This window comes from Mobula birostris, chromosome 8 (genome assembly GCF_030028105.1).
Source record: "Mobula birostris isolate sMobBir1 chromosome 8, sMobBir1.hap1, whole genome shotgun sequence".
Lineage (NCBI taxonomy): Eukaryota > Metazoa > Chordata > Chondrichthyes > Myliobatiformes > Myliobatidae > Mobula > Mobula birostris.
Window position 1 is genome coordinate 156806360 of NC_092377.1, and position 21888 is coordinate 156828247.

Consider the following 21888-nt stretch of genomic DNA (forward strand, 5'->3'; position numbering starts at 1 on the left):
GCACGGTGCATACGGAGGAGGTGAATAGCTTGCTCCCTCTCTCTACGCAAAGCGGTATTAATAATCCGATGCGGAATGACAGATGCACAGTATGAAGGATTTATCCCTCTGCAGTAGCCTTGGACAGCAAGGTGCACCTTGGCACACTGCAGATGAAGGAACAGCAATGCTTCGGGCTATAGTTACACACACACACACACACACACACACACATCGGGATGGGATAGCCCAGATGAGGAGATATTGAATCAGGGGCAGGCCAACAGGTTGGATCACTATGTGACCTCACATTTAAAGGGAAAGCTGGTGTGCCTCTTGGGGATGCAAATGGCACACCCTGTGGCTGAGGCATTAGAGGGGACGGAGGCATTAAGGTAGGTTGATGAGGGGAAAGCGACACACATAAAAGTTGCTGGTGAACGCAGCAGGCCAGGCAGCATCTCTTAGGAAGGGGTACAGTCGATGGCATGAACATTGACTTCTCTAACTTCCACTAATGCCCCAGCTGCCCCTCGTACTCCATCCGTTATTTATTTACATATACACACATTCTTTCTCTCTCTCTCCTTTTTCTCCCTCCGTCCCTCTGACTATACACCTTGCCCATTCTCTGGGTTTCTCCCCCTCCCCCTTTTCCTTCTCCCTGGGCCTCCTGTCCCACGATCCTCTCATATCCCTTTTGCCAATCACCCGTCCAGCTCTTGGCTCCATCCCTCCCCCTCCTGTCTTCTCCTGTCATTTCGGATCTCCCCCTCCCACTGTCAAATCTCTTACTAGCTCTTCTTTCAGTTCGTCCTGACGAACGGTCTCAGCCCGAAACGTCGACTGTACCTCTTCCTAGAGATGCTGCCTGGCCTGCTGCGTTCACCAGCAACTTTGATGTGTGTTGCTTGAATTTCCAGCATCTGCAGAATTCCTCGTGTTTGATGAGAGGAAAGTTAGAGTTTGAAGTCAAAGGGAGGGACGGGAAGCATTATAAGTAATGCAAGCAGTAACCTTAGTCCAACTCAGAAGGAAATGTTTCAAGCTCCTGTTAAAGGCAGGGGTGGATCAGGAGAGGATTGATGGTATGCCCAGGGGGACCATATACACCTTATGGAAATGACATTGTGGTAACACAAACGGTGTGCCTAGTGTCCCTCCCCTGGAAGGAGAGTCCATCACCCAGGTTGTAGCATAGAGAGAGTCAGAGACAGAGACCGGGAGCACAGGGGTCGATTCAGAATGGCCCATTCACCTCCCCACCCCCCCACCAAACTCACGCATAGGGTTGGGGCTAAGGTCCCCGAGCAGTCAGAGAAATGAAGCCTTTCCATCGGGGGACTCGAGGCCTTACGTAGCTACTACTTTGTGGTGGGGAGGTGGGAACAGACAAAAGGTTAATATATTCCTGGACACGGCTGCCAAACATTCGGCAATAAACGGAAATCCTGACCAGCACCAGGGGCCTCTGGTGTGAGTGGAGGGTTTAGGAGGAAGTGCAGGAAAAGCCTGGGAAACAATGGTCCAATTGGTCTCTAGGGAGCGACCGCTGATGGAAGCCCGAGAACTGAAAGCTGCATTATCTGAAGATATAATTGGAATGAATGCGCTCCAGGGACAGACAGTGCAGACTAAACTGGGGAAGTTCATATTTGGCATCTTGAAAGCAACTGTTTCAGTGGGGATAGTAAAGTGGGAGCTTCCTACAGCACCTCCACCTATTGTACCACCATGTTTTGTGTGAAACGATAGCAAATATCAGGATGACATACGAGCTCTCAGACACCACAGAGTTATTAAAACAAAGTGTGATCAGATAGGCAACATCTGATTCTAACAGTCCTGTCTGGCCAGTGAGGAAATTAGACAGCAGCTGGAAGACGGCAGTCGATTATCAACAGTAGGTCCCTCCATTAACTGCTGCTGTCCCGGACATAGTGACCTTAGTGGAAAGGATGTCACAGGGAGACTAGAAATGGTACACTCTAATAGATCTGGCCAATGCGTTCTTTTCCCATACCCCTGTCGCCAGAGTCACGGGTCAAATCTGCCTTCACGTGGAGATGTCAGCAGTACATCTTGTCCAGATTGCCTCAGGGGTACGTGCATGGCCCTACCCTCTATCATGAGCTGATGGGGCGAGATCTCGATGCACGTACTCTCCCGTCTGATGTACAAGTAGCCCACTCCATCAATAAATCCACATAGGTGGGGGTAAGACCACAAGACATAGGAGCAGAATCAGGCCATTCAACCCATCGAGTCTGCTCCGCCATTTCATCATGGCTGATCCAGCATCCCATTCAACCCCATACACCTGCCCTCTCACCACACCCCTTGATGCCCTGACCAATCAGGAATCTATCAACTCCCCTTTAAATATACCCACGAAGGGGTGGCTGAGCCCTGGACACGCTGGTAAGCCACACGAGGGACCAAGGGCGGGTGGTGAATCCACAGAAAATACAGGGGTCGAGCCAGATCGTCCTGTGGGTCATGGGATGTTCAGCAATCTTGGACAAAGTACAAAATCAGATCATCAGAATGACTGCCCCCACCAATAAGCAAGAGACCCAAAGGTTTGTCGGGCTATTCAGCTACATACTACACAAAACTACCCTGTTATGATCCTTACATACAGTAACTAAGAAGAAAGCAACTTTTGAGTAGGGTTCCAGAGCAACAACAGGTCTTCAAGGCTGCTAAGAAAGCAGTGGCTCAGGTCCCACTCCTGGTTCACCCGGACTGCCCTTTGAGCTACAAGTATCCATACGTCAGAACACCACTGTATGGAGTGTGGGCAAAGGCAGAATGAGGTGAACATTCCGCTACTGCACAGGACCAAAAGAAGCTGCACAGCGTTGTGAATTTAGTCAACTCCATCTTGGGTACTGGTCTACAAAGTACCCAGGATATCTTCAAGAACCGGTGTTTCAGAAAAGCAGCGTCCATTATTAAGGACCTCCAGCACCCAGGGCATGCCCTTTTCTCACTGTTACCATCAGGTAGGAGGTACAGAAGCCTGAAGGCACACACTCAGTGATTCAGGAACAGCTTCTTCCCCCCTGCCATCCAATTCCTAAACGGACATTGAATCCTTGGACACTACCTCACTTTTTTAATATATATTATTTCTGTTCTTTGCACGATGTTTAATCTATTCAATATACGTAAACTGTAATTGATTTATTTATTACTACTATTATTATTTTATTTCATTTTTTTTTCCTTCTTTATTATGTATTGCATTGATAAAGTTAAGTTAACAAATCTCACGACACATGCCGGTGATAGTAAACCTGATTCTCATTCTGATTCTGAGGATTCTGGTCCCACACCTTGTCTGACGCAGCTGAATGATACATGCACTTTGAAAGGCAGCTACTGGGCGTTGGTGGTAATGAAATGGAGGTCTCCGCACGGGGGAGCGAGGTAATCACGAGACCTGACCTCTCCATTATGACGTGGGTGCTCTCGGAGAGCTCCACTAGCAGGGTGGGGGGGAGGGGGGGGCGCAACAAGCCGCTGTTGTGAAATGGAAGTGGTACCTCGCTGAGCGGGCAAATAAGGGCTTGGAGGGAGTCAGCAAATTACACAGAAGTGTAGCCCAAATGCCTGTGGACAGAAACGGTACTAAATCTGCCGAACCCCCCCCCACACCGGTGCCTCGCGGTCAAGGTGGCAGCAGCGAACAACGATTCCGTGGGCAACATCTTCCAGGTAGCCAATCTCTTCATTTACTTCACTTTTCCTACATTTTCTGCTTGTTCTTTTTGTCTTGACTGTGCTGTGGAAACTGTTGGAGCCTATGGTGTGCAGTTTGGAGTTTGATCGAATGATCTAACGCTCTGCTGTCCCTGGAGAGGAACACGAGCACGTGCTGCCTCGAGGAGAAGACCAGAGACGGGGCTCGGGGCCGTGACGGACTCCATTTTGAAGCCTCCGGGGAAGTCTGAAGCATCAAGGCGAATGCAGAGGAGGTTAGCGGCCGCTCTCCACGGAGGACATAGGTCGGCAGCTGGGTCAGTGGCGTTCGGAAGGCCACAGGTTGACAACATGGTGGCTGCACTTCACGGAAGGACTAAGTCTGCTCTCCTCGATGCTGACGGATGTTTTCAAAATTCTGAGATTTATACAATAATTGCACTGTAGTTTATATTGGTCTCCTTCAGTTTTCTCTGTTTCTTGTTGCCAAATGGTGGGTTGAGAGGTTTGGTTTCAGGTGGGAGATATGTTAGTTTGTTGTGTGAGGGAGGGATTGGGGATTTGGGGTCTGATGTTCATGTTGGTGTTTTTGTGTGCAAGAGAGAGGGTTGGGGCGTTTGATGCTTTGTTGCTGTTCTTTTTTTGCGAGGGAGGGGTTGGGGGTTTGATGTCCTAGCTGTCGTTTTCCCTGTGGGTGATCTGATAGTTTTTGTGCGAGGAAGGGGGTGAGGAGTTTGGAGTTTTGTTTCTTTTTCTTTTTTTTGTGGGGGAGGTTGATGTCTTTTCTTTCAACAGCTCCCATGGTCTCTCTGTATTTCATGGCTATCTGGAAAAGGTGAACATCAGGGTTATATTGTACATGCATACTTTGACAATAAAATGAACCTTTGAACCTTCTCCCTCTCCTGTTACTTGGGGGAGTAGGGTACGAATAGTTGTCTGAAGTAGACAAGTGCCACGTCTGGTTTACAGGCAGCTCCAATTGCTGGAAAGCTGGTGTCCAGTTGCCATGCTGAACCCGGACCCGGGTGCAGAGAGAGGGTGGTGGCAGCCAGCTCGCTGAACTGGTAGCAGTCACCTCACCACTCCAGCATGAAACGAGTCAGCTGCACGTACACATAGACTCTCGGGGCCATTGCAAATGGAATGGCCTTGTGGAAACAACAGAGCTGGTAGAAACAGGGAAAGCCTTTGTTGCCAGAGGCACTTTGGGAAAAGATCTGGGAAGCAGCCTAACAAATGAGGATCACTGTTTTCCACGTAGAATCTCACCAGAAAGACGCCTCTCTATCCACTGCCTTCAATAATAAAGTGGACCAGTTAACTTGGATACGTCAAGTCAGCACCCCAGAATTCCGTGTGATGGGACAATGAGCACATAACATGGCTGGTAATTTGGGAGTGCATGGTATGATCGAGTGGGCTGGACAACAAGGTATACGACTACCGGTAGATACAACAATACAACGAAAGAAGTTATTACTGCATGTGATATTTGTCAGCAGGTTAAAAGAGCACTTCCTGAGAAGCTGACTGCTTAAAGGGGTGGGGGGGGGGGGGCAGGGCTGGTCCAGCCCTTGTATCACAGATTACATCAAACCCTTGCCACAGCAGCAAGTATTTGCTTACCACGGCTGACATCTATTCAGGGCTGTTAATGGCAATTCCTTGCAGAACAACTGACCAGATTCATACGCTGAAGGGATTGCAGAAGTTAACTGGTTGTTCTGGGGACCCTCAAGAAATACAGTCAGGTAACAGGCCTCAGTTCTTGGGGCAAGCCATGAAAGACTGGGCTGTCAGTAGAGGAATTCATTGGGTATAAGACATGCCCTAATACACCCTCCCCTCCCCAAGCATCAAGGATAATCGAACGAATGAATGGACTTTTAAAACAACACACACAAAATGCTGGTGGAACACAGCAGGCCAGACAGCATCCACAGGAAGAAGCACAGTCGACGTTTCAGGCCAAGACCCTGCAGATTTCCTCGTGTTTGGACTTTTAAAACAACAACTTTGTTTACTGACACCAACTCACTGACTGACTATACCATCCCAAGCCTTGTACGATCCAAATAACAGACCTTTACGCCGAGAATCACCAATAACCAGAATGATGAAGTGTACCCCACAACCGGAGGAGGAAACAGACACTGAAGAAAGGGCTCCCACGTTGCAAGGGAAAGGATGGATGCACATTTCAAATTTTCCGGTTTCAAAGGGGGATGATTGTGAAAAAAAAACAGAGACAGTAACACTTACAGGGTATCAGTACAAGGGAAAGACCATCTGGTGTGTTTGAACACCAAACAAGAATGAATCAAATTTTGTGAATTACTCGATAATAACAGATATTTTGCTTCCTTCCAGGTGAAATAACAGCCCTGGAATTAATCTGGCCAATGGCATGGACTCCTCCCCCCACCGCCGAGCAGAGGTCACCGTCTGAACTACAGAAAAGAACACACAAAGACCGGCTATGGAAAGAGAACACGTCCTCCAGTGCAACAATGCCTCCAACACATCCACGAAATTTAACTATGATCAATTGCTTTTGGGTTCGCATTATTCAAAATAAAGTCTGGGGACTGGTGAATAGTGGATATGAACTAAACATAATATTAGTTGTACTTTAAATGCAGTTTATTTTGGGATATTGGTTATTCAGAATTCGTATTATAATCCCACTGCTTAATTATATTATAATAACTCTAGCTGATTTGTACCTACTGCAGTTTTTGTCTATGGACCAATGATAAATTAAGGGAAAAGCTAAATGTGATTCCTCCTTGGTATATGCCAAGGTAAAATAGAAGCCTGCACAACAAAGCGCTGTAACCTTTGCGAGGAATTGTTTTGACAAAGTACAAGAGAATAAGTCCACAGCAGTGTTTTGAGAAAGTCAAGGGAGGACAGGTCTACAGCCATATCAGTGGAAAATGGCTAAAAACATGTTTTTCCACAGTAAGGCAAGGTTATGACGCAGATACCAAATGCATGGAAAAGTACCAGTGTAAGGGGTTTTGCGCGACATAAAAGGGCACCTGCTTGGTGCTAGAAGAGTCATGGCTAGCGGTTAGTGTGAAGATTGGGAATGTATGTCGAGAGAGAGAGACAGAGACAGAGACAAACTCTATATGAGGTTGTCAGATCTGTGGCTCCCTCCAGATCGGCTTACTTAGTGAATGGTAAGAATTATTTTGATTTCTGTACTACTACTACGATAGAGATTTGGTTTTTTTTTCCTTTCTATCTTACATTAGTGCCAGATCTAATAAAGTGTTTCTCTGGGGCCTTAAGCACGTGTTGTCTTTGTTTGCGAATATCCTGAGCTGTTGCGAATATCCTGAGCTGAACCAGGAAAGGACACATAACAAACTTCAAAATAATTTTCATTTACAGAAGGTGGGACAAGGAGCAGGAGTATGAGCTGGCACATGATAGGTGAAACCAGATGAGGGGGAAGGTGTTGTGGGTGAGGGAGGGAGGAATGAAGTAAGAAGCTGGGAGGTGATAGGTGGAAGGGGTAAAGATCTGAAGGAATCTTATAGGAGAGGACAGTTGAACTAGGAACAAAGGGAAGAAGGTTAATGGCTCCCCAAACAAACTTTGAGGTATCTGAGGTTGCATACAAGTTACATGCACTATATTGTGTACCTTGGTCCAGAGAAATGTTGTTTCATTTGGCAATACACATTTATACGGTTGAGTGACCATATTTTCTGTGATTTTTTTTCTTGTTGCAATTTTCTGAGCGAGTGTTATGTTAGTTTTTGTGCGAGTGATGGATTGAGCATTTAGGGGCTAATGTTCTTGTCAGTGTTTTTCCATGTGGGTGACCTGTCAGTTTTTTTGTGTGAGAGAGTGGGGTTTGCGGATTTGATGTTATTGTCGCTGGGTTTTTTTGGCATGGTAAGGGGTTGGGGTTAAGGGTTTGATGTCCTAGCTGCCGTTTTCCAGGTGGGCGATCTATTAATTTTTCTACGAGGGAGGTGTCGTGGCGTTTGGGGTTTGAGAGTTTTGTTCCTTTATCTTTTTTGTGCGGGAGGGGTGATGTCTTCTTTCAATGACTTCCATGTTTTTTCTGTATTTCATGGCTATCTGGAGAAGACGAATCTCAGAGTTCTATTCTGCGTGCATACTTCAATAATAAAGTGACAATAAACTGGAACTTGCAATGTGCTTACTCTCTAAAGCCACTGGAATGGCTCAAACCAGAGGGTAGTCAAACACACAGGTGACCACCACCCTAAGTACTCCCGCCCTTGATAGCAACCCACCAATCAGACAACTGGAAATGGCCAATGGATGATCTTTACTCATACTAACTGAAATTAATTCTGGACCAGAATCTTTTCTCCCACTCTTTGACAAAGGCATTTACTGTTGCTGAGGTTCATCCATGTGCACAAGTAGCTGTACATTGTCACCCACTGCAAGAAGTTGAGAGGCTGTACAGGCCCTTCTGCCCACATTGTGCCAACGTTTTAACCTATGCCAAGATCAAATGGACACTTCACCCCACACAGCCCCCATTTTTCTGTCACCTATGTGCTTGTGCTCCTAATCTACAGTACTGTGCAAAAGTCCTGCGGAAATATATAATCGCTCAAGTGCCCAAGATTCTTACACAGTACCGCATTTGTCAACGTGAGGCAGAGATTGAACTTGTAAATTAGATTAGATTCAACTTTATTGTCATTGTGCAGAGTACAGATACAAAGCCAATGAAATGCGTTTAGCATCTGACCAGAAATGCAAAGAATAGTGTTATTTACAAAATAACTGGGAATTTAAAAAGTGCTACAGCACACAAATATAAAAGTACTGAGACAGTACAATACGGATGCAATACTGCTTAGCGCTGTGATGTGAGGTTCAGCAGTGTCACAGCCTCAGGGAAGAAGCTCTTCCTGTGCCTGCTGGTGCAGGAGCGGAGGCTCCTGTAGCGCCTACCAGATGGGAGGAGAGTAAAAAGTCCATGGTTAGGGTGAGATGCATCCCTGATAATGCTTTTCGCCCTGCCCAGGCAGCGTTTATGGTAGATGTTCTCAATGGTGGGCAATTGGGTGCTGATAATCCGCTGGGCAAAGTCTGGCGGGAGCAAAGGATGATAGGAATGATGAGGGTGGGAAGCCCTGGGAGGGGTGTGGGACAGGTGGCAGAGAAGGAGTGCCAGGGGCAAGGTGTGGCATGGGTGCAGACACCAGGCAAGGTCCTTTGATTCCAAATAATTAGTTTATTGATCATTACAGAATATCTCTCTGGTGCTTCCCACTCCTCCCCTCTCCCTTTCCCTAACCATGACATATATACAAAACCCACAACTGACATTCCTCCTATACTTTCCTCCAATCACCTTAAAAATCATCCCTTTCATATTAACCATTTCTGGGGAAAAGGCACTGGCATCTATGCCTTTCATTATCCCATACACCTCTATCAGGTCACCCCTCATCCTTCTTCAAAGGGGAAGCCCTAGTTCACCCAACCTTGCGACACACCTGCAGTTACATCCAACACTGTTCCCTCTCAGCTATGCAGGAACACAGCTACACAATAACTGAAATGTTCCCACGCACATAGCCTTTGTTGCCACACAGCTGGAGTTTTCTTTTATGTAATGTTAATATTAAATGCCGAGCAGTTTTCAGGCCATGATAAAAAAAAACTTCCTGCTCAGAGCAATGGTTGGCCTCCACAACTGTAACAAGAACTAGAGGGAGTATTGACTTCTATTATTCCCCTCTCTTAAACACAAGAGACATTAGAACCAACTACTGCCTGACTGCTTGGATACAGAACAGACTGCAGATGCTCGGATCTGGGACAACACACAAAGAGCCAGAGGAATTCAGGAGGTCAAGCAGCATCTATGGAGGGGAACGGACGGTTGAGGTTTCGGGCCATGACCCTTTCTTTGAACTGCTTTTCCAGATGAAGAATCTTGACCTGAAACATCAAATGTCCATCTCTCTCCATAGGTGTTGCCTGAGCGGCTGCGCTCCTCCAGCTGCTTGTAGAGTATCCTGTCTAGTTGAAAGATAACTCAGGCTTAGGGTCAAAGCTGACACATACACCAGAAGCTAACTCTCATACCCAACTGACCATCCAAAATCTTTAGCTCAAGCCCCTTGCTGCCCAACCGCAGATGGCCAAGGTGACCCTGCAGCGTCCACATTTCCATGAGAAAAAAGGCCATTCGGTCCATCAGAGTTCTATGTTATCCCTGGCAAAACCCTCGGAGCCAATGAGGAAAAGAAATATGCTGCGATGCCACCACACCACTGGTGATATATTGTCCAGTTTCCAAAGTTTTGATTCCATTGGGGGAAAGCAATTCTTGACTGAATTCAGTGAGCTTTAGGCTACTTATTGTCAATAACAGTCTCAGCGTCAAAAAGTAATTGAGCATTTTTTTTTGAAAAAAATCTCGGCTCCCATCCCTGCATCCAATTCCCTGGCTCAGCTTTTCATCAGTGTTCAGGTCTCAGATTCTGAACCTAAGTGACAACTCCGACAGACCCTACCACCTGGGGCCATGCTCCCAGATGATTACTAGCACAGTTAGTCGAGGGCTATGCTCGCCTAGTCATTATACTACTGTACTGGGAAAAAAAAAGGAAAACAACTCGTTGACTAGCTGGAGTAAGTTCAGCTAGCTGAATGAATCTGAGATGAAGAGATCCCTGCTCCTAATGGTGGCCCAAAACCCTCAGGCAGATTGGTGAATCTGTGAATCTGCTGGGTTTTTGGACCACCTTCCTTCCCATAAACACAAAAAAGACCCTGCAGATGCTGGAAATCCAAAACAACCCATATATACACAAAATGCTGGAGGAACCCTTCAGCATGGAGTGGAATAAACAGTCGATGTTTGAGGCCAAGATGCTTCATCAGGGCCTGATGAGCAAGCCTTGTTGAAGGATCTCAGCCCAAGGCATCAACTGTTTATTCCCCTCCATAGACTCTGCCTGGCTTGCCAAGTTCTTCTGGCCTTCCCTCCCCATCTAGTCTATGCATCATGACAGCCATGGAGTAATGTGGATGAACTGTAACTGCACTCAAATGGTTCAGCATAATAAGTCAGTTGTGCCAAGTACCAAAAGAATGTGCACCACTGCATCTTCTTCACCAAGTGGACTGCAGCAACTGAAGAAGGTGAACAGTCACCATTTTCTCAGAGACATTTATACTAAACACAGGCTTTTCAACAGCCTCCCATGTCCCCTCCATCAATAAAGTAAATTCAATGAGAAGGGATTCCGAGGATACCAAAGAGCCCATTTTGAACAGGACTTTCAGATCAGCTGCTCTTTCAAGAGTCATAGAAGACTACAGCACAGAAGCAAGTCCTTCGGCCCATCTAGTCCGTGCTCACAAGGCTATGCACGTCTCTGACATCAATTCCACCTTCTCACAGTCCACAAAGTTAACCTCTTGCACAGAGTGCGTAATTTGGTGTCTTCTATTGACAACCAGGAAAATAAAACCACACTCCCCTCATCCTGAATCCCCTTCCCCCACTTGACACAGGGTCTTCAACCTGAAACATTAAGTGTTTCTCTTTTCCAAATTTGTGGCTCAAGCTGCTGAGCACTTCCAGTATTTTAAGCTTATTTTATTGTGGAGCATCCTGTTCAGGAACTGAACGCCAGTGCTATCACCAGTAGACGTGACATTCATACACACAAGTCAGGATTACATTTGATTACAAGATCCAACATGGTTTGCTAACCATTCAATATTTAGTTAAGTCAAGTTTATTGTCACTTAACTATATACAAGTATACTGCCAAATGAAACAACGATTCTTCAGACCAGGGTGTAAGGCACAGTAGTATACATAACAAACAATAACTTAGGCACGTAAGAATTACTCATAGATAAACAAAGTATAGTGCATGAATTAAATATTGTAGGGCACAGTGCAAATCATCCAGTGACATTTCAAATGCTATGCAGCAGGAAGCTCAAAAGCCTAATGGCCTGAGGAAAGAAACTGGTTCGCGTCCCTGACCATTCTTGTCTTTACGCATCAAATCTCCTGCCTGATAGTAGAAAGTCAAAGAGGATACGAAATAGAATGGGGGGGGGGGGGAGGGGGGAGTCCTTGATAATACTAAGGTAATGCTCTCAATGGTGCTCTTGTAAAATTCAGTTAAGGTGGGGTGGGGGGGGTGTTTGTATAAAGGCTCGTTTGCCTCAATCTCCTCAAGAAACGGGAGTCGCTGTTATGCATTCTTATTCAGGGAGGTGATATTGAGGGGCCACGCGAGGTCGTCCATGATGTGAACTCCCAGGAATCTGGTGCACTTAACTCTCCCTATATTTGCACATCAGCTGGATTGGAATCTAGGAACTGGAGACTATTCAATTATTCAAGCTGTTCTTAAAATCTAACTCTACCCTGCTCTTCCTGATTTACTGAAGTATCTTTGGTCAACAATAATTTGTCCCAAATTCTAAATTAGCAATTGCAAAGTATTTTGTTTATTTAGAGATACAGCGCGGAATCATAGTACCAGTGAGCCCACACCACCAAATTACACCCTTGTGATCAATTAACCTTCTAACCCATACTTCTTTGGAATGAGGGAGGAAACCAGAGCACCTACAGAAAGCCCAAGCTGAGACAGGGAGAATGTGCAAATTCCTTACAGACAGCGGTGGGAATTGAACCTGGATCACAGGCACTTTGATAGTGTTACGTTGCCGGTCTTCAGCAGGAGAGGAGTTCCAAATTCCTACCTGCGTGTACGTTCTTCTCATTCCATTCCAGAATGACTGGTCCTAACCTATGGATCTTGGGTGGAGGGGGTGGAGATACTTCCCTACCAGAGGAGGTGTGAGGCGCTCCTTCCCTCCACTAGCCTGCAGGTCACCCTTGGGCAAGGTGTAGCACCCGCTTAGCAACCTCCCCCCACCCCACCCCTGATCAGGTTCAAGTGAAGCCACAGGAGCAGGTGGTGGATGGTCGTATGAACAGTTGGTGCAGATCACAAGTCCTTGTTCTGCATCCACTGACGCCAGGCAATCTCTGAAGATGGCCGGGGTCACCCATCTTGTAAAGACAATGCCCAGAAGGTAATGGCAAACCAATTCTGAAGAAAAAAATTGGCAAGTACCATCATGCTCACGGGACCATGATCGCCCACGTCATACGACACAGCACATAATGATGGTGAACCCGTCCCATCCCCAAGTCCCAGACTCATGAACCAACAGAAATAGTTTTGCTCCATTCATACTGAAATCCCCTCCCAATTTCTTAAGCTCCAATAAGTCTCCCCCAAATCATCTGAACTCCAAATTATACAATCAAGAAGTCTGGCAGCTCCAACTGATTGTTCCCATCTCACATTCAACTTCCAGACCGATGGGAAAGGATGCAACACAGAGGAACGACTTTATTTTTAAAATGTAGATATAAAATCTCTGGAAGAGAAACATTAGTCAATCTAGACTTTATTTTTCTGAATGCAATTATCATGCGGGGCACAGTGAGTGGTGATCTGCAGGAGCTGAGCACAGGTGCATTTTACAAACCATATATTTACACAGTGCACACTTCCCACTTACACCATATTTGATCCATTGTTACCCTCGCCAGGCTGTTTGCTAATCTATTTAATGCAATTGGGTAATGATTTTTAAAGATTTGCTCAAAGTGCACTTATCTCATTAAAGGCATCGCGCTTTTTCTTAAAAATAGCAAATTTTGGAAGAAAATAGAAATCAAAGCTTACAAATCATGGTCGTGCCTCCAGCCAGGGCTGCTTTTGTTCCCTGGGCAAAGTCATCAGCAGCCGTCATCCCTTTGCTGGGCATCTGTAGGCGGGTGTGGACATCAATCCCCCCTGGTATAACCATCCTTCCGTGGGCATCGACAACTTTCACCCCACCAGGCACTATCAGATTCTCACCAATTTGCCTAAGGCACACAAGAAGAAAGTTCTTTTTTTTAAATATAATCAATTTTCTAATAAAGGACTGATTTATCACACTGAATTCCTACTGGAGCAGAATAAAGCCAGCTTACTTGATCAATCCATCTTCTACATAAATGTCAGCAAAGAATGACTGGTCGTCATTTACGATTTTTCCACCCTTCACCAGCATACGTTCACTCTGAAAGAGATCAATTAATAACCATCCATTTGAAACAAATTTCAATATTGGTTCTGGCCCCTGACATAATAATGGAACAGATTTGAATTCACTTAAAAATAAGCCAAAATATTTCCATATTAAGAAAAGATCTAGCAAATTGCCTATGTTCACCAGTTTCTATTATATTAAGAGCATTCAAGCCTAGCATGCATTTGTATTGAATGAGAGGAATTCAATGCAGAAAAATTGGCATATAGTCCCAATCCAGAATATTCCACACCTTCATATTTACAACAGACATAACAAATGATCTAGCGCTCTTAAAATTCAAAATACAGCCGCACTAATTTAAAAAATAAAATTTCCAATATAAATACGTAGGTCCCATTCAATACCTTTGTTGCAATGCATTTGAGGAGAACGGGAGAATGACTCAAAATATATAATTTTGCACAATAGACCTTTTCAATTATTTCTCTCAGAAGGATTGTTTGCGATTTAACGGAGCCCAGGGAATATTTTTCTCCAATTATGAATTCACAACTGTAAGGAAGGGGAGACAGGAGGGGGGGGGGGAGGGAAAAAAAACTTCCAGACACCGCCATTATCGCTTCAAAGCATTACACAGTCGCTGTCCTTGGTTCCAGGACGTGAAAAAAAAATTAACTGCGCTGAAACTGTGCGAGTCGGACCGTCCCTTTAAACCACCCCCAGGCTCTGCAAGCACTTAAGAGTTTCAGCGTGGAAAAAAAAAATACAAAAAAAAAAGGAAGCGAGACAACAGATTTCACAAAAGCCCCCCGATTCCTTACCGTGATGCGCGGTATATTTTTCTTCCCTTGGTAAGACATGGCTGTGATTACTCGCAATTCAATGCAGGTTTTCCTGTGTTGCAAGCTCCGATTGTCGCCGCAGCTTCACCACGTTTCCACAATTTTTTTTTGCTTAGATATATATTTCTAAAATTGCACGCCTTTATTCCAGTTCTCCTTTCTTTTTTTCCCCCTCTGCAGCCTCCCCCTTTTTAATGCCGAGCCGCTTCCAGCTGGGAGAGGCAACAGCAATAATGCAATTAGACCAGGCTGCGGCTGCAAGCATGCGCCCTGCCGCACCCAGCACCAACGCAAGCCCAGCCTCCCCGCCACTGCGATTGGTTTCAATCACCGGGACGTGAGACCGAGTACATGCTTCCCCCCCAGCTTTGTGTGGAAGCGAGATCTTCCAGCCCACAAAGGCGCAGACAGATCGCTGCCCCCCAACGGGACAAGGGTGGGGTTCCTTTTATCCGGGTAGTTTTCTTGCATCCTTCTGTTGCACACATCGACTTTCCTCTCAGAGAAATAACAATGACAGCATCACTCTAAATGACAGGCAAATTGAAAACTGCAGACACAGTGGGAGCAGAGTACAGGGTCTGACCTTTGACTGTTTAACCCTTGTCAATATGGTCCTCTTTCACCAGATCTCCAACCTTGGGACCTATGTGCAAATGGCATCTAAGCAACCAACATTACCTAGCACCCATAACTCGGTGTGGTGTCCACAGTTAGTCCAGCACCACACCCCTTCTTCTGAAGCAGTTCCAAGAGATGGAAGACGATTTGCTTCCACTCTGGTTTTCCGTGTCCAGAGGTGACCACTGAAAGCTTAGCTGAACCACAGCCTGATGTGGACACACCAGTGCCTTTGAATGGGAAATCCTACAAAAGGTAGAGGGTTTGGCCCAGTACATCATGGGTACAGCCCTCCCAACCATTGAGCACACCTATATGAAGCACAATCAGAGAAAAGCGGCATCTATCATCAGAGACCCCCACCTCCCAGACCATGCTCTCTTCTCACTGCTGCCATCAGATAGGAAGTGCAGGAAGCCTCAAGACTCACACCAGTAGGTTCAAGGACAGTTCCTACCCCTCAACCATCAGGCTCTTGAGTAGAAGACAATAATAACACTCACTTGCCCCATCATTGAAATGTTCCTACAACCAATGATCTTCCTTGAAGGACTCTATATCTCATTATCTCATGTTCTCATTATTTATTTACATTTGCATTTGCACAGTGTGTTGTCTTCTGCACTATGGTTGATCTTTCATTGATCCTGTATAGTTATTATTCTATAGTTCTGCCCTCAGGAAAATGAATCTCAGGGTTTTACATAGTGATATATATGTACTTTGATAATAAAATTTTCTTTGAACTTTGAAAGCCAGTGTAGGACCCTTAGAAGCTTTTGAATACAGAGCAGATGGGTGCCTTAAGTAGGTGATGAGCCCCTTGTACTGTTTACATGGGATGCTTATGTAGTCACTGGGAGAGCAAGCAAACTCAGCACAAATAGTAGCTGAGGTTAGGAGTGAACCTGATCATGGATCCTGGACCCAAGGGCCCTCCATTCCCGGCAGCCGTGAGCTGGGATTCCCAAGAATCATGCACATTTTCAACAAGGTTTTCCCCATTTTCTCCTCGGTCCACATTGGTAGTCTCACCGTGACAGAATTGCCATGCCCCCTCGAGGTGATAGAATGGGAGATGTAATCAAGTGGTAGATCTCAGAGAGAGTCTTAAAGGGACAGAGCTGCACACAAGCACTGACAATACATTTTAGCAAATTTTATTTCCATATCGATACTTCAACTTCTAACTTTATTTTTATATAATTCTTTATTGTTTATAGTTGTTGAATGCCCTTTGTTTTCTTGCAGGCCGCGCCAACACAACAAGTTCCTAATACATGGTAAATGTACACTCAGTGGTCACTTAATTGGGTACACCGGTACGCATGTTCATTAATGCAAGTATCTAACCAGCCAATCATGTGGCGGCAACTCAATGCATAAAAGCATGCAGACATGGTCAAGAGGTTCATTTGTTGTTCAGACCAGACATCAGGATGGGGGAGAAATCTGAATTTAGTGGCCTTGGCTACTATGTCGGGATTCTGGATCGTGACTCTGAATTCATTTCAGACAGCATAAAGCTCCATCAGCACCAGCCATAATTGGTGTCTCAGGAATGTATTGCTCATTAGTGAATGCCCTCGAGATAATGGCTGCAAGCTGCTCTTGAACCACCACTGTCGTTATGTAAAAAGATATTGCCAGCCAAGATGGTGGAATTTGGCCCAGGCTCCCTGGGTAAAAGAGGGTTAAAAACAGTGCTCGTTCCTGCTTTGGTGGTGAATATTAATGGGTATCACCATGGACAGCTCCTGCTCTTCATGGGGTCACTTTAAATCAGGAGTAACTGGAAGAGGGGCAGAAGCTGATCTTACAACTGGCCCCCTTGTGTACTGTAGAGGAAGAGTTACTCCAAACTACCACTGGCTGGGATCAAACCTGACATCAATGTTTGACCAGCATCTGGCCAATCTGGACACCTGTAGCAATTGGTGGACCTTATCATCTATTCCCTTCTGGAAAGCACCAGAGTCATATAGAATTATAAAGTCATAGAAAAGTACTGCAAAGAAATAGGCCCTTTGGACCATCTAGTCTGTGCCAAACCATTTAAAATGCCTGTTCCCATCAACCTGCACTGGTAACGTAGCCCTCCATGCCCCCTACCATCCATGTGCCGTACCTGTCCAAACTTCTCTTAAACATTGAAATCGAGCTCACATGCACCACCCATGCTGGCAACTTGTTCCACACCCTCACGGCCCTCAGAATGAAGACATTTCCCCCAATATTCCCCTTCAATTTTTCACCTTTCACCATTAACCCTTGACCTCTAGTTGTAGTCCTACACAACCTCAGTGGGAAAGGCCTGTTTGCTTCTTGCCCAATCTATGCGCCTCATAATTTTGTAGACCTCTAACAAATCTCCTCTCAAATTTCTATGTTCTAAGGAAAACAGTCCTAACCTGTTCAATCTTTCCCTATAACTCAGATCGTTTAGACCTGGCAATATCCTTGTAAATTTTCTCTGTACTCTTTCAACCTTATTTACATCTTTCCTGTAGTTAGGTGACTAAAACTGCACACAGTACTCCAGGTTAGGCCTCACCAATGTCTTATACAACTTCAATATGACATCCCATCTCCTGTACTCATTACTTTGATTTATGAAGACCAAAGTAGGGTTACCTAAACTAAAACCATGCTCACTTAAAAGTTTCCACCCCAGGCAGTTAATCTGATCAACCATTCTAGTTAGCCACCCACCCCACACCCCTCTATCTATTAGCCGAGCAAACAGTTTAAACCATTTATTATAATGCTATCACATTGCAAGTACAGGTCATGCTGGTATTTACACTCAGTGACCAATATATTAGGTATCTCTTGCACCTAACAAAGTGGCCACTTAATGTATGTTCATGGTCTTCTGCTGCTGTAGCCCATCCACTTTAAGGTTCAATGTGTTGTGCATTCAGAGATGCTCTTCTGCACACCACTGTTGTAACACATTGTTATTTCAGTTACTGTCACCTTCCTGTCAGCTTGAACCAGTCTGGCCATTCTCCTCTGACCTCTCTCATTAACAAGGCATTTTTGTCCACAGAACTGCTGCTCACTGGATTTTTTTTTTTGCACCATTATCTATAAACTCAGAATACTGTTGTCCATGAATATCTCAGGAGATCAGCAATTTCTGAGATACTCAAACCACCCCATCTGTCACCAACAATCATTTTACAGTCTGAGTCAATTAGGTCACATTTCTTCCCCATTCTGATGTTTGGTCTGAGCAACAACTGAACCTCTTGACCAGGCCTGCTTGCTTTTATGCATTGAGTGGCTGCCACATAATTGGCCGATTTGATATTTGCATCAATGAGCAGATGTACAGGTGTACCCAATAAAGTGGTCACTAAGTGTATGTATTATGCACATTTTATTCCATAGCTGTACTTTAGCCTCTAACTTAATTTTTATATAATTCTTTATTCTTTGTTCAATTGAATATTGTTTTTCTTGCTTGTTCTGCCAATACACCACAGCAAATTCCTAATACATAGAAATGTGTATGGTGAGTTAAATAGATCCTTGATCCTTGATTCATTAGGTCAGTGTGTCTCAACAAAGATGACTCATTAATCAGATCCTTGTTGGGCTGTGTTACTCAGAAAGCTCACTGTGTGGTGTTGACGATTGACAACATTCCCTCTGGGAGTGAAACCACATTCAACAGAATGCTGTAGCTGGCAAGAGATCCAAAGAAAGTAAACTTAATGTTCTTCCTTTACAGATGGAGCAGAGTAGTTCCATCTTTATCGGCCCCTCTTGTCAGTGCTTATAAGGACTTTGTACATTCTACCCGTGACTGCGTTGGTTTCCTCCGAGTGCTCTGGTTTCCTCTCACAGTCCAAAGATGTACCAGTTGGTCATTGTAAATTGGCCTATGGTTAGGCTAGGATTAAATTGGGGGATTGCTGGACGGCGTGACTGGAAGGGCCTATTCCATGCTGTATCTCAATAAATAAATAAATAGATACATACATATACAAATGTGAGATCTAAATCTGATATCTAAGAAGAATGCTTAATTTCTTTCCATAAAAACTGATGGTGGTCAATTTTTGCACTTGCGGGCTGCCCTCAGCACATCACTAAGTTATGTTGATAATTAACATTAACAATACTTTCCACTGTATGTTTCAAAGTACGTGTGATAAGTAAATCAATCTGAGATCTAAGGGGAAATGCCAAATTTCTTCAGCCGCCTGAAGAGGTGTTGGCCAGCTTTCTTGACACCTAGAACAAGCTATTTGTGATGTTCGCTCCTAGGAACCTGAGGTCCTTTTAAATGCGCTCTGAAACACCATTGGGATAAATGGTAGTTGATGGCTAGCACAGATTTGTTGGGCCAAAGGACCAGTTTACATGTTGGATGACCCTGTGGTGTGCTTATTTGGACCCATCGTAGGATTGCAGAGACTGTAAAAATGCATGTCAAGGACAGTCAATAAATGCTTGCCTTGGCCACAACTCACACATAGTTCCCCAAAAGCACCAACACAAGTAGACAAGGTGTTGAAGAAAGCATATACCACACTCGTCTTTATCAGACGGGGCACTCAGTAAGTACACAAGTTGGAACTTCATGATACAATTGTACAAGATGTTTTTTTGAGACTGCATTTGGATAAGGCAGCCAATTCTGGGTTAGCATACTGTGGATATAGTTGAGCAGAGGTGGCGTAGAAAAGATTCACGAGGACGTTGTCGGGATCGGACTGCTTGAGTTCTAAGGAGAGGCTGGATAGACTGGGGCTGTTTCCTGTGGAGGGTATAATTATAATGTTCAAAAAACATTTGAGTAAGTACGTTTAGGTAAGGTTTAGAACAGGAGTTCCCATCTTTTTTTTATGCCATGGACCCCTATCATTAACTGAGGGGTCCGTGGACCCAGGTTGGGAACCCCTGGTTTAGGGGGATATGGGTCAAATGGAAGCAAGTGGGACTGGCTCACAAAGGCTCTTTGGTCCGCATGGACAAATTGAGCCAGAATCCCTGATTCCATGTTGTATTACCCTAACGACTAATGGATGCTGCTAATGTGCCCAGGGAAAGTCTTTAATGGCCCTCCATTAAAAAAAATCTTTGCCAACTAAACCATTTAGTGAAGCAGCCTGCACTATGAAAGGAAATTAATTGGGAATTAATGCTAGACAGAATGGGAGAGGAATGTAAAGCTCTAAGCCAGAGCTACGAAATCAGAATTTTAAATAGCCCGTGTTGCAGAATTATTGCAACAGCACTGTACAGGAGAAAACCATTTGGCCCATCCTAAGCTATCAAGAGGTCCAAGAAGTGCACACTACTATTGTAATGCGTGGTTATTTGAGTTACCTCTCTCATTAATAAGTCATTTTACCCACAGAAGTGCTGCTCACTGAATTAATTTTTTTTGGCACCATTCTCTGTAAAATCTGGAGTTTGGCGGGAGTGAAAATCCCAGGAAATCAGCAGTTTCTGAGATACTCAAATTGTCTGTCACTAACAATTATTTCATGGTCAAAGTCACTTCAGTTAAATCTTCCCCATTCTGATGTTTGGTCTGAACAACGACTGAACCTCTTGACCATGTCTGCATGCTTTAATGCATTGAATTGCTGCCTTGTGATTGGCTGGTTTGCTATTTGCATTGTTGAGTAGATAAACAGGTGTACCTAATAAAATGGCCACTGGGTGTATGATTGCACGTATTGACTGAAAACCTCCTCGGAAGCTCTTCAAAGGCAGGTTACAAACTCCACTTTTTTATTTGAGGTAAGCTACATGGATAATATTGTAGTAAATATAAACATTAAAGCAATATTATGTAGAAAGCAGAGGAGGAGCAACATCTCATATTCCATATGGGGAGCCTCCAACCTGATGGCAGGAACATTAATTTGTCTAACTTCCAGTAATTTCTCCCCCTCCCCTTTCTCTCGTTCTCCATTCCCCGTTCTGGCTTCCCTGCCACCCTCTCTCTTCTCCTCACCTGCCCACCACCTCCCTCTGGTGGCCCACTTCTTTCTCTTTCTCTCATGGTCCACTACCTTGATCAGATTCCTTCTTCTTCAGCTTTTTACCTCTTCCAGCAATCACCTCCCAAGCTTCTTACTTCATCTCCCCTCCCTCACCCACCACCTTCCCCCACCTGGTTTCACCTATCACCTGCCAGTTTGTACTCCTTCCCCTCTCTCCCCGCCTTCTTGTTCTGGTTTCTTCTTCTCTTCCTTTTCAGTTCTGATGGAGGCTCTCAGCCCAAAGCATCGATTATTTATTCCTATCCATTGATGCTACCTGACCTGCCGAGTTCCACCAGCATTTTGTGGGTGTTGATCTGGACTTTCAGCATCTGCAGAATCTCTTCTGCTCTGTTCAGTTGCGGTTTTCCACCCTAAATGAGATATCTGACACCCCTCCAAATTTTCCTGAAGCCCAAATCTATCAAACGCAGTGCCAATTTTTGTAGCGTTAATCTTCTTAAGCATGGCTCCTAGCATTTGTCCCAGCCTTTAATGTAAATCCTGAACAAAGATGAGGAGGAATTTCTTCCACCAGAAGGTGGTGAATTAATTGCCATAGACGAATGTGGGGCCAAGTGATTGGGTATTTTTAAAGCAGAGGTTGATAGTTTCTTGATTAG

General features: G+C 44.9%; 1 protein-coding gene across 1 annotated transcript in view; it reads right to left on the reverse strand.

The window, feature by feature from the left end:
- The window catches only part of LOC140202338 (dihydropyrimidinase-related protein 2), a 59213-nt gene extending 44340 nt beyond the window's left edge, over positions 1 to 14873 (reverse strand). The window contains exons 1-3 of the mRNA XM_072267249.1: positions 14616 to 14873; positions 13733 to 13821; positions 13440 to 13624 (exon numbers count right to left, since the gene is read on the reverse strand). Of these exons, the coding sequence (XP_072123350.1) occupies positions 13440 to 13624; positions 13733 to 13821; positions 14616 to 14654 (313 nt within the window). The 5' untranslated portion in view covers positions 14655 to 14873. The remainder of the gene's footprint in view (positions 1 to 13439; positions 13625 to 13732; positions 13822 to 14615) is intronic.
- Positions 14874 to 21888: the final 7015 nt, after the last annotated feature.